This window comes from Acanthisitta chloris, unplaced genomic scaffold (assembly GCF_000695815.1).
Source record: "Acanthisitta chloris isolate BGI_N310 unplaced genomic scaffold, ASM69581v1 scaffold20432, whole genome shotgun sequence".
In the NCBI taxonomy this organism is placed as follows: Eukaryota; Metazoa; Chordata; class Aves; order Passeriformes; family Acanthisittidae; genus Acanthisitta; species Acanthisitta chloris.
In genome coordinates this window covers 36,124-49,758 of record NW_008663005.1, presented here as the reverse complement: position 1 = coordinate 49,758, position 13,635 = coordinate 36,124, and the positions used below count along the sequence as shown (strand labels likewise).

The 13,635-nt window shown below is 41.5% G+C and overlaps 1 protein-coding gene across 3 annotated transcripts in view; it reads right to left on the bottom strand.

The window, feature by feature from the left end:
- The window catches only part of TRAF3 (TNF receptor-associated factor 3), a 28,972-nt gene extending 16,823 nt beyond the window's left edge, over positions 1-12,149 (bottom strand). For 2 of the 3 annotated variants that reach the window (XM_009070801.1, XM_009070802.1), the window contains exons 1-4: positions 11,892-12,133; positions 8,534-8,585; positions 6,192-6,296; positions 4,467-4,634 (exon numbers count right to left, since the gene is read on the bottom strand). In XM_009070801.1, the coding sequence (XP_009069049.1) occupies positions 4,467-4,634; positions 6,192-6,296; positions 8,534-8,585; positions 11,892-12,133 (567 nt within the window). Of the gene's footprint in view, positions 1-4,466; positions 4,635-6,191; positions 6,297-8,533; positions 8,586-11,891 lie in introns of all 3 variants that reach the window. The other variant, XM_009070800.1, reaches the window with a different exon arrangement.
- Between the last annotated feature and the right edge of the window lie 1,486 nt (positions 12,150-13,635).

The window sequence follows — 13,635 nt, the reverse complement described above, 5'->3', positions numbered from 1 at the left end:
CTCAACAGCCCCAACTCCCTCAGCCTGTCCTCACAGGGGAGATGCTCAATCCTCTTAGCAACCTCATGGCCTCCTGTGAACTTGCTCCAACAGTTCCATGTCCTTCTTACACTGAGGGCACCAGAACTGTGTGCAGTATTCCAGGTGGGTCTCACCAGAGCAGAGCAGAGGGGAAGAATCACCTTCTCTCACCTGCTGCCACATTCCCTTGGAGGCAGCCCAGGATTGGGTTGGTTTCTGGTCTGTGAATTCACACTGCATCTCAGAGTAAGTTTCTCATCTACCATCACCCCTAAGTCTTTGTCCTCGTTGCTGCTCTCAATGACCTCCCAACCCAACAATGAAACAACAAAAGTTTTCCTCCCCAAGAATAATAAAAATGAACATCTTTAAGAGCAAGCAGAACCACCAGGGGACTGGAACAGCTGGGTTGGTTTCTGGTCTGTGAATTCACACTGCATCTCAGAGTAAGTTTCTCATCTACCATCACCCCTAAGTCTTTGTCCTCGTTGCTGCTCTCAATGACCTCCCAACCCAACAATGAAACAACAAAAGTTTTCCTCCCCAAGAATAATAAAAATGAACATCTTTAAGAGCAAGCAGAACCACCAGGGGACTGGAACAGCTCTCAGGGCAGTGGCACAGCCCCAAACAGAGCTTCACTTCAGAGGTGTTTGGCCAATGCTCTCAGGCACAGGGTGTAACTGTCAGGGATGTCTGTGCAGGGCAGGAGTTGTACCAGACGATCTTCAAGGGTCCCTTCCAACTCTGATTATTCTGTGAGATGTCCTTACTGGCAAGTAAGTAGTGCATGGAAAAGCTCTTCAGAAATGTACATTTCCCCCTCTCAGAGAATCTCTTCCCTATCTATGGATATTCCCCTTGCAATTATTTTCTAATTTTGATTCCCAAACGTCTGATACTAAATCTCACTGTTACATACCCAAAGTTCAAAAATACGTTGAATTTTTATCATGATGCTGGGCAGGCATTTTAATCTGAACCCAGATGATGACAGATACTTCAGCATAGCTGTCAAACCCTATCACCACAGGGAGGGAAGAAAATCAGGCCCAAGATAACTGAATTTACATTTCCTCTCAGTCTTCTCAACAAGATGAAAAATTCATTTCTCGTCAAGTGACATGTCCCATTCAACTTGAAACACACTGCTTCATTTCTGGTACTTAAGAAAAGCAAAGGAAACAAAGGTCTAGATTTATAAGCCTGCGAGAAAAAAAAGGAAGAACAGACAGCAAGCTCTTTTTACCCAGTAACGATACTATTTTCTGAAACAAAGCCAAGGCGTAAGGGAGATCTAAGCTCTGAGATGTGAAAGGATTTGGTTCAGAACTGTGGCATAAATCTGCTAAGAGATGAAAATGCATATGTCCTGCAGACCATCAGGAATGCTGTTCGGATGTAAGTCTGTCCTGCCATCCTCCCTGTCTGCACTCGCTCACTTGGTGTAGCCCATGCGGTCACAGTGATGGAACTCAAGGAACCTGCAGCTGCTCCTTAGCCAGAGAGCTAGGACAGCCTCCCAAAGCAAGGGAGTGAGGAGCCAGCACACCCAGCCAGGAATTGTACTCTTCTGATCAGCAGAGGCCCAAAGGACCTGCTCAGCCTCATGCTGGACCTGAGCCTCCTCATCCTGTACACATCTGTTATTGGGTTGAAGGGAGAAATCCACATAACAGAGCTTTAGGAGTCTAATGGCCTATAAGCTTCTTTAATGATTTATCAGCTACAGAACCAGAAAATTAACACTGCTTCCTAATAATCATTCACTAATTTTAATTCCCTAATTCTCTTCTCTAACCTACCCAAGCTATCCCACAAAGGCTATGACATTGGCTAACTGTCATAAAAGGCATAAAATAATTAAATCATTCATCATAAAAAGGCAACTTCTCAGCATTCTCTCCAGTTCTCACTTCACATCCCAGTGCCCACCTACTGAAACTAAGGGGATCCTTCCCAATGACTTCCAGACTAATCCCATTCCAGTGGCAGAATCCTCTTCCAACTGATCAGCAAAGTTGACCAAGTCAAGGCCATAACACCAAATCCAGTACAAAGCACAGGTGACACCACATGCAGGGCACCCAGCACCAACCAGGGGAAGGCAGGATATTAGCATGGCTCCCCAGAAAAGCCACCCTAGGAACATGTCTAGCTCCAGAGCAGTAACCAGGGAGCAAGATGACAATGCAATGGGTATTCCCCAGAGTCTGTCCCAGTCAGCTTGGCTCTGTTTCAGACCACTGAGCAGAGTCCAGACTGCCCTGGCAGGTTCTCCCTGGGAGAGCTGTTTTGTGGCCAGGGTGGCAGTGAGGAGCCTAAGCAGTGCTGCCCTTCCAGATCTGTATCATACTACTCCTGCCTAAGTATCAATTTCATAGGAAGAAACCCTTCCAAGTGTTTTTGTGGATTATACACAGAAAAATACAGTAATTTAAAAGCATTTCAGGCCACTAATTTCTGGGGTTTACCTTTTAATTTACCTGTCAGAAGTTACAGGATGGAAAAGGTAGCTTTGTGACAAAAAAAAAACACAAAAAACCAACCCCAAACCCAACTTTTTAGGTGGTTTAAACAGAAGAAACAAAATTACCAAGCTAACCTAGCAAATGACCATGCAGGCAAGACAAATGCAGTCTAAAAGTGTTGTACTAACACTGCTAACTAAAGAGTCTGCCTCCAACAACGGGGATTTCCTACCCCACGGGTCACGGGATTCTATGAAGACAAGAACCACACATTCTCCAGTAAAATTATTTTTGTTTCCATTTGCATACCTTTTTTCTCAAATCTGCTCCCTCCATCTCCGTTCTCAGTTCAAGTCACTGAGACCAGCTTCAGTCATTATTACATTAGAGAAAATTTTAGGCTGCACAAGTTCGAGATGAACTCAAGCTCTGGGTGACAAAACTCGAATGAGAAGTCAAAAGAAGCTTTCCAGTAGCTAAAGGGGCTGACAGAAAGCAAGAGAGGGACTTTTTACATGGGCATGTAGTGACAGGACAAGGGGGAAGGGCTTTAAGCTGAAAGAGAGCAGGTTCAAATGAGAATTAGGAGAACATCTAGATTGTGAGGGTGGTGAGGCACTGGAACAGATTTCCCAGAGAGGCTGTAAATGCTCAGCCCCTGGAAGTGTCCAAAGCCATGCTGGATGGAGCTCTGAGCAAGCTGATTGAGTGGAAAGTGTCCCTGCCCATGGCAGCAGGGTCAACTAGATCTTCAAGGTCCCTTCCAACCCAAGCCACTCTGTGACTCTAATATTCACATGTACGGTTTCATTAAGCTTCTGATTCTTAAGTACAATGAGGTAATATTTCATCAGGCCACAACACATCTGCACTTCTATAACCACTGAACTTTAAAAAATTTAGGTAAAAAATAAAATCAAAACCTGCAGTCAATTACCAACTGCTAATCACCTAATTGTGGAGCCCTCTGCACACTTAAAGCAGCGTAGAAGCAGAATTGTCCTTTTTCTATGTATTGCACCATGTGAGCCAAAGAGAACATGTGACACTGCCTGGAAATGTTCTCATTTATAAATGTAGATTTGTTTGGAACGTTTAAGGCCAGGTGTATAGTGGTACCAACTTTAGCACAATAAATTTGGTGACATCTCAACATAAAACTACATTGTTAACAGATCTCTTTGGCTTTCTGGATAAGCCAATCCTATAACCTCTTAAAGCTACTCAAAATTCCACCACTTCAGATTCTGGAGAACAATTACTTCATTTACAAACACTTTTCTACGCTTCAGAGTAATATGACATTATTTATCCCAACATGAATGTCTGTTTCTCTGTGAAGTAAAAAATCTGATAGACTAAGACTTGCCTCATCTTCTCAGCACCTTGAAAGCTACTGCTAGTTCAAAGATCCCATAAATGTTACATCCATCAACATGTGATAAAAGAGAAAGTTCTTAACCTAAAACGAAGTTCTATGTTCCTCAAAGTGTGACAATGATTTCAGACTCTCAAAAATTTAATGACAGTATTCCTATAAAAAGAAACTGCCTACAAGGGACACGTGAGCATGTGGCTTAGATATGGAAATCCAGTTTGTAGACATTTTGAATACTCATTTTAGAATCATAGAATTCTTAAGGTTGGAGGAGACCTTTAAGATCAAGTCCTACCATCAACCTGTCACTGCTGAAACCCCTAAACCATATCCTCCATATTAGGCAATGAATCTGAATTTTTTTAAATGCAGTGTCTGAACATCAGAAAACAAAAGAAAATGTTTCCTAATCAATGCAGGATTTTTTTCAGGGGAAAAAAAAACTGTTTTGAAACTCAGCCTATTTTCTTCTTTGACATATTAATTCTGGCTGAGAAGCCAAAGATCTTTTGGCAGCTACAAAGAAGGATAAGAAGAGTTATTATACCACATTAACGTAGGGCACCTTATTCTATATACGCAAGAAAATACTTCACCTGCAACATAATCATTGGGACTTGGCTTTTACAGTATTTACAGGTTGTCTCCCGGTATTTACAGGTCTTCTCTACATGGTCTGGCAAATCTTTCCTCAATATCTTTTCTTTGCAATCAGCACGAGGACATGGGAGTTCTTCAAACTGACAATCAGTTTTCAAATGCATCTGAAAGATAAAAAAACCATTAAATAATCAATCCAACCAAGTTTTGTGCATGTTTTCTTTCCTTTGAAGACATGAACATGAAATAACTTCAAAACCAACGTAAGCAAAGTTACTGGTTCACTGTATCACGTAAGAGCAAACACTAACAAACCTACTCAGGAACACATTTCTGACTGTACAGTCCTTTTACCTAGACATATTGCACTGTATTATAGATTCACAAGAGCTACTTCTACACTAAAAGCATTGCAACACAGCCCAAACCTCCACACAAACTATTAAAACAAATTGTAAGCATTCGTTTTCAAGATATATTATTCCATATAAACATAGATGCTGCATTAAGTTAGAACAATCACAGAACCATCAAGGTTGGAGGAGACCTCTAAGATCATCCAGTCCAACCATTAACCTGTCACTGCTGGAACCCCTAAACCCTAAACCAGATCCTCCAGTGCTAGATCCAGATGCCTCTTCAACACCTCCAGGGATGGTGACTCCACCACCTCCCTGGGCAATATCCCAGGGCCTCAACACCACAACAGGGAAAACATTTCTCCTCACATCCAATCTGACTCTGCCCTGGCTCAGCTCAAGGCCATTCCCTCTATCCTCTCCCTGCAGCCCTGGCAGGACACACATCCCACACCTCTCTCCAACCCTGGCAGGAGTTGCAGAGAGCCAGGAGGACACCCCTGAGCCTCTTCTCCAGGCTGCCCAAGCCCAACTCCCTCAGCCCTTGCCCATGTGCTCTAGCCCTTTGCTGCCCTCGTTGCCCTTGGCTGGACTCGCTCCAGTGCCTCAATGGCCTTTGGGCAGTGAGTGCCCAAAGCTGAGCACAGCACTGAGGACAGTCCAGGGGGATGACACTGCCCTAGTCCTGCTGCCACACTCTGCTGCAGCCAGGACAAGATGCCTTTGGCCTCCTTGGCCACCTGTGCACACTGTTGGCTCCTACAGAGCTGTGCCACCAGTACTGCCAAGGCCCTTTCTGCTGAACAAGCTTAGGCACCTGAGTTCACTCATTCAAAGCAGGAACCAATGCATCTCACTGTGAACTGCTGTGTAGCTATACCCTACAACTGGTAAATTACTGAATTAGTTGTCATGCCATGAAAAAAAAAAGCTGCAGGTTATTTTGCACAAGTCTGGAGAAGCCAAAGGTTTAATTTCACATTAAACCACCACTTACATGAGAGGATTAAGACTGGTAAATAAAACCACACCAAAACAGAAATCAAATTTCTCACATTTGTAAAGTACACAATAAGATTCTTCAGGATTTTAGTCCTCCCTCCAGTTCCCATCTGGTTCGTCTATTCACATTTCCAGGCTTTAATGTCACACAATCACATCATTGTTTTAAACTCCTTATAGCTTCATATCAAACCCATCAAGAAGCTGAGTTTCAAAACAGTTTAACTCTATCCTGACATTTATAAACCAAATTAACCACTAGTGTGAGCAAGTCAAGAAATGGACAGGGGGGTTAATTTCCAAGATTTTTTTTCTCATTCTGTAACTCCAGAGGCAGCTTATGAGTGTTAGGTTACTTACCAGTAATTGACCCAGAGACAGTTGTTCCTTACAGCCCTTGTTTTCATTTCTGCAGTATATCTGAAGGGCAAGCAGCTCTCTCCTGCAACAATTATCTTTAAATACCTGGAAAAAAAAGACCAAAAATCACTTTATTTTAGAACTCAAACCCAATAAAGTAGAAGCCAGGCAGTTTGGCTATTTAGCCATTTAATTCTGGCTTTATGTGCTAAATAAAATCCTGCCATTCAAATTTTCTTGGATGCGCACAACACTGAGGTTCCCCCACTATGAAACAGCCCAGTGAAAGAGTATTTGGACAGACACTCTACTGCTGGTTCACTTTTACTCAAAATACTCAAAAGGAAAGGTACAAGAAAGGAACAAGTTTGTTGTCATTTGCTTGCCAATAATAGGCTGCTAAGCTAGAACTCCCTACACTGTCTGGGAAGCTGTTGCATTAGGCACAATACCATAAGACAAAATAGAGTCAAAGCACAGTGGTTCTGAGAGTTAGGATTTCATGGAAGGCGGTCCTAAAATGACTAGATTGGTTACCTGGAACACCTACTTGCACATCATAATTACAGATATTTCCTAAGGTCTTGCACTGGAGGAGGTTTATTGTTTCACAGATAAGTAGGCTTTAACTATCTCCCCATTTCAATGTTTAGAAGCACTTTCAGCATATTTTGTCTACAATCAAACTGCAAGAAGACAGAAAGAGAGAGCTTGGGGGTTGGATTTTACACTTTTTATGGATGATAGCCCCTAAAGGAAACAACACAACTGCACTTCCAAGCTTAGGGCAGGACCTACAGAGAGACGGGGATTGGAGACTACTGTTTTAAAGTCCAAAAAGGAAGAGACTAAAAACTTCTGGTTATTTTTCAACTGCTTTCATGGGCCATTAAGAAATACCATTAAGAACCAAGCCCAGCCTATGACTACTTCTCTGACAAACAGACTCCTGTGATACTGTGCACACTGCAGCTGTAATTACAGAATGGTTCTGCATGCTAACATTTAACCAGGAATGATGATCAGATCTGTCCACAGTGGCTATGAATCCATCCCCAGCACCAGTGAAGAAGGAAACACTGCAATCATTCTCCTCTGATCTCATCTGACACAGGTCACCGATTTCTATTTACTTTTCAGATGCATATGGGAAGTTTAATCAATCAACAAATCTTATTTAAATCACCAGTTGCCTATGCTGTAGTATTTTGTCCAAAGTAATTCACAGGGTTAGCATGCACAGTTTTGCTGACTGAAGTTAGGGTAAGAAGACAATTTTTAAAGCTTTTCAAAGACCGCCTAAATGCATTTCAGTGATTTTGGGCTTCAGCACTCTATGGCAAGAGAAGTTTTCAGTTTCATGAAAAACACAGACTTTACAGTTAGGCCTAACAGGTATTTATTGTACCCTCTGCTTCTTTTCCTCCTCATCTGTTTTAGAGATACTTGAAGTTTCATAAGAAATGTTTATGCACATTGAGAGCTAGAAAGAGTTAAAAGGACAAGTAAAGTAAGCATCGTGATTATTGGTCTGAGCTCCTGGAGAGTCCATCCGTGTCAAAACCAAATTACACTGAGAACTGTTCAGAGAACTGCTTTGAGCTAAGACATGGAGAAATTAATGCACCCACTAACCTTTTCTTGAGAATGGTTACTAATACAAGTATTCATCTAGGCAAGAGAGACTACTAAGACAAAGAATTTACTGAACACTCCAGCTATAATGTAAAACCGCATAAACCATGTACTCAGCCAAGAAGAATTTTCTCTACCCTCAACCTTTCAAAGGCAAGGAAAAGTCTGACTGTGAAAAAGAGTAAAGAGAATATCACTGAAATAACTTATTCATATAAAAAAATTCTCATTCTATTACCATTACTGTAACTCCACACTGTCCTACTTCCAGTGTGGTTCGCTGAACATCACACTGTAAAACAGAGGAGTGAAGCAGCAGACACTGGTCTGGAGCCAGATCAGGAGTAGTGTTCACCCTAGATCTGTCCCATCTCTGCATCTACAGAAGATGGAACATCTGTTATCATCCTCTCAGCTGATGGGAGGACAAATGCAATGACTTACTGCAGCTCCCAACTACAAATACAAGCTGTGACACTTGGCTGGACCTTTTGGGATGAAGCTCACATTGTTATTTTTCTACCATGTGGTTAACAGGAAAAATGAGCCACCTTCCTATAAAAAAATACACTGTGTAGGTTTTATAACAAAATTATCTACCTCAGGCAGCTTATTAGGCTTATGAAATAATTACCAAAAAGCAGCAGCGCATCCTATGTATGCCACACAATTCAATATTCTTGAATAAGAAACAGTTTTCACAATACCTTATCCTTTACTATGCTTTCTTGACACGCAGTACATTTTGGACTAGAAGAACTGAAAAGAAAACAGGAAAACTCTTTTAGCTCGTCTGAACTTTTGTAGTGCAAAAATTTCCATTTATGAGGTACTTGCAATGATTTTTAAATATACTGAATAGCCATGACTAAGTGGATACAGTTCATTATAATGAGAAAAAATGATATTTCAATCAATCTGAATGCTTGAGTTTTCAGTGGACAATATCTGGCATTCCCAAAGAAATAAGACAACCCCAATCTCTCCAGCCAACTCTGAGGTGGTTTTCTTCAAGGTGGCAAAATTCATTCTCTATTTTACAGTCTGCACCTGGACCACAATTGTCATCACTTCTCAACCTGTGCAAACAGGCAAAATATAGTCTCTTCAATTATCCAGTCCTTTTTCAAACAACAATTAAGGAAACTCTACTTTCTTTGACAGTCAATTATATATCCTTTTAGGGTAAAAAAGTATTTACATCCATGTCCTTCACATCTGTTCAGGTTACAGATGCTTGCTGCCTCCTTTATCTGAACTATTGCCTTGTAGCTGTCTTGGTAAACTAATTACTAAACTTGTGATCTCTTAGACAACAGGTAGGTTGAAAAGCAGAGCAGACTGTGAATAGAAAGTGGATTGTAGGAAACCTCAGTTCCTACAGCTGTTTCTGGCTCTGACATGCCAGGTCTAGTGCAAACCCCTTAGATGCATAGAATGGTTTGGGTTAGAAGAGACCACAGGCAGGGATACCTTCAACTAGACAAGGTTGCTTCATTAGCTCGCTTTTCCCAAGTAAAATGGGGAACATAGAATCACAGAACCATCAAGGCTGGAGGAGACCTCTAAGATCATCCAGTCCAATCATTAACCTGTCACTGCTGGAACCCCTAAACCCTAAACCAGATCCTCCAGTGTCAGATCCAGATGACTCAAACACTTCCAGGGATGGTGACTTTACCACCTCCCTGGGCAATATCCCAGTGCCTGAACACCCTAACAGGGAAAACATTTCTCCTAACACCTAATATGACTCTCCCCTGTCTCAGCTCATAAACATTCCCTCTCGGGATAGTCGTACTGATCTCCCTTGCAAAGGAACAAGACAAAAACAGCTAGGTAAAAGCCAGGTGAATTCTTTCATAAAGCCACTCACTGACAGGCTGCCTAAGCTGTGGCTGCTACCAGCAGTGCAAATCAACGTAAAAGGCTGATTAAGTTCATTTGTGCTGTATAATCAGTAGGGTTATTTCAAATTTTCTCGCTGGCTTCTGTTCCTTGAACTGACCATTTTGTGTCTCATCATATTTCCGAGCATCTTAACTACCTTGCAGCTTCAATATCGGTAACATTTTCTTTAAGTTTAAAAAAAAATAAAGGAAACTAATCGACTTGAGGGCACGTAATGTTTAATACAATGTCATGCTTTCCTTGCTCTTACTGAATTCACTCAAGCACCCCAGTCACTTTTTTCCAAACTCCTGTGGCATACTGAGCAGACATCTTTACTGCTTCATCTACACTAGCTCCCAATTCCTTGTCCTCAAATAACCCTGGAACAGAAGCTGCTAGGATATAATCAGTGTGTTTGTGTGTGCAGCAGCGTATCAACACTGAATGAAAAATCTCAGTGCCAAATACAGAAACAACACAAACCTATTTTGCTTCTAGTTTTATGGCACACTTCTTATTTCTCAAAAAAACCCCAAACAAACAAAGGAGACATACATTTAATTTGAATAAAGGATTTAAGTGCAACGAGCACTTAAATACAGTGAATAACTCGATGGTCTTACCACATGTCCTTCTCAAAAACAGACTGGAAAGCCAGGAAGGTAAAATTACACATATTCTAGCAGCACTGTAATAAGCACATGTGTGTGTCTCCCAGCAGGGAGGGAAAATTGCCCAGATTCTATCAATGCCACAATTGTTACTGCTTAGCTTGTCAAGGATCTGCTCTGTCTACCTGTGCACATCCAAGCATGGCAGGTGTTCGGCTTTTTGCAGTCACTGTTATTAGCCACCCAAGAGTCTTCCAAAAACATGTACTCAGACAGAAAAAACTGCGTGTCTTAAATCCCAACTACACCTCACTTGACACTGTGTATTGAAAGAAAAGTTGGTGGGGTTTGGGTGCTGTTTTAAATTTGGCACACACTGTAGCACAAAACCAGTACGAGTGGATTAGAGAGCTATGGACCTTTGTATTTGTCCAGGACAGAGATTACTCTTTATCATGAGACAGATTATTGTAGTATCTCTCATACTCTTTTGTCACACTGCACGTAGTCTTGACTTACATATGAGTATCAGATATGATATTACAGTATTTCCAAGTGACAGAGTCGGGATGATCACAGAAATTAAACAGGAGATCACTAAGACTTCCAAAATCAGACACACTCTCTGTTAGCAGTTCAGTATACAACATTCATTGAGCTTAATCTCTTCTGTATTTCTGCTTTCCCAGCAGTAAATTAAAACTACTCTTTGCTTATTTACCCCAAGAGATGAAAGCTTGCAGAATGATCTCCAAGCATTACACTACATTTTGAAATCACACTGCCGAATACAATCAGCAGCAATGCATCAAAGTTGAGAGAAGTAAAGGAATATGCTCCTACAGGTACACAGACACTTTTTAAAAGCAAGGTAACTCCCTGAATGATTGCACTTTAATTCTTACCTAGGCTGGGAAAGATCTCACCTCTCAGCATTCATTTTACATCTGCCTCATTCCCTCACCCACTTTACACTCTGGCCTAAACATGTCAATAAGAGAAGCCTTTCTGACCCTCCTGTAATCCACTAAACATGCAAGTCCCAGGACAAACAGCTGGGAGGATGACAGGGAAAGGCAACTCCACTAACTGTTCCATTTACCCAAGGGTCCCACCACCCAACTGTGAGGCTGAGTCCACAGCCAGGTTAGGTATCACCACTCTAAGGAACCTCTGCAAGTCCCTTCCTTACAACTTACAACGTGCATCTGACACCAAACTAACCATATCAGAAGTCTTGTGAAATAGCTACTCCATTTAGCCTCCACAGGGAATGAGATCCTTATCTAACCCATGGCTACAAGAAATTAAACCACCTTAACAACTGTTTCAACAATATTGACGGAAAGCCTAGTTGTCTCACCCTGACCCAGAGTAGAACACAAATGTTTGTACCAGCTCAAGGATAACAAATAATCAAGCAAGCAACAGTTGAAGGCAGTTTCAAGCCATTAGCTTAACATATTCCTACAGCAACAATGGTGTTCACACTAATTTCAGCAGTTCACAACATTTAAAGGCATCAATGTGTTCTCTCACAACAAAAAAACCCAACCCATACCTTAGCAAGGCATTCATGCAGGTTTCACAGAATCTGTGTCCACATTCAGTCTGTTTGGGATTGCATAAGATGAGGTGACACTTTTCACATTTATACTTATCTTCCACAGCATTTACAAATTTCTCTTTGTAGCCACCTTGCTCCGGAACATAAATCGATGCTGAAGGACTGCGGTCAGGATTGGCCCTTTGTTGCACCATTTCTACAGATAAAGGGGGCTCTGACTTCTTACTGGAGTCCATGATCTTAGGAGAGTTTCTGTGAATCAAAAAGGAGAATCACTGAGACATGACAACCTTTTTTACCATTTATATAAAACAAATATGGCATCTGAGAGACTACATAAAACCTGAAAGCATAAAGAAGAGTGTCCACACATCATGCCAACATAATACACACTAAGTGTATTAAGCATAGCAAACCTGTAAAATACTCTACATATGTCAAAGGCTCTAGAAGGCCAAGAATTAACACCCGTTCCTGAAAGCAAAGTGTTAGTTAATTACTGGTGTCACTCTAAGAAGAAATACAGGATTCTTCCATATCTTTCTCTCTCTCTCTCTCTCTGAAAAGTACTGCTTAATATTTAAGTCGCACCATTAGAGGAAGCAGTAAGAGTTGTGCTGGGAGGTACACTGGTACAGGACTACACACAATACTACTCTTTGGACATACTCTGTTTGGACAATGCTCTCAGGCACAGGGTGTGATTCTCAGGGGTGGCCTGTGCAGGGCCAGGAGTTGGACTAGATGATCCATCCTCAAGGGTCCCTCACATCTCTGATTATTCCATGGTTCTGTGATATTGCAAAAACACACAACCACCAGTGTCCTATCACAGGGTATCCAGAGTCTATGCAGCTCCACGGCCAACTTTTCCTGCCTATCCCAAGCAATAGCAAAGTGTAAGACTCTTTAACTCTGTTTTAGAGCAGCATGACGGGCTTTTACTTATTAGACACTTTCCAACCTTTTCATCACACATCATCACACGAACAGGTGATGAAAGTCTAACCAACAGCAAAGAAAGGCCTACATAACATGGCCATTTGATTAATTCACTAGGACTAAGCACAACTGACAGGTAGCTGAGAAAATAATTAATCCAGTTGAAGAGTGAATTACAGCACTTATTATCTTGGACAATGTTTCTTCCGGGTCAGCAAATCATTAGCAGCGCAACAGAGGAGTAATACCCCAGATTAAATTTTCAAATGTGTCTTTAATAATTTCCTTGCTTATCTTCTAGTCTAACAAGCAAAAGTGCTCTTCAAAAGCCTCAGCACAGTTGAAGGATACAACACCTACTTACATATGAGAAATGCCTGGTTATCTACAGAGGAAAGGCAAACTTCAGTTCTCCTTCTGTGTTAACTGGTACTTGAGATATAAACCTATTCCAGTGATCCACAGTTGCCTCAACTGCTCCAGTTGTAACTCAACTTTAAGAAGCAGAATGAAGAAATGAGGCTCAGTTCACGTCTCAGTTCTAAAGCATATCCATAAACACCTCAAAGGGAGTCAGATGTCTCACATTCCAAACACACAAACCCTCTTGTACACAGCTTTTATGACCTTCACAAAACTTCTTGAACGTGTAAGTCACACAACACAATTACTGAGGATCTGCTTCCCCATTAAGCTTTTTTCCAAACAAAAAGAAGCTAAAGATGATTAGAGATGTGAAGGCTCCCAAAAGTATGACTTCTTCAAGGAAACTGAACCATTAGTCACGGCAGGAGAC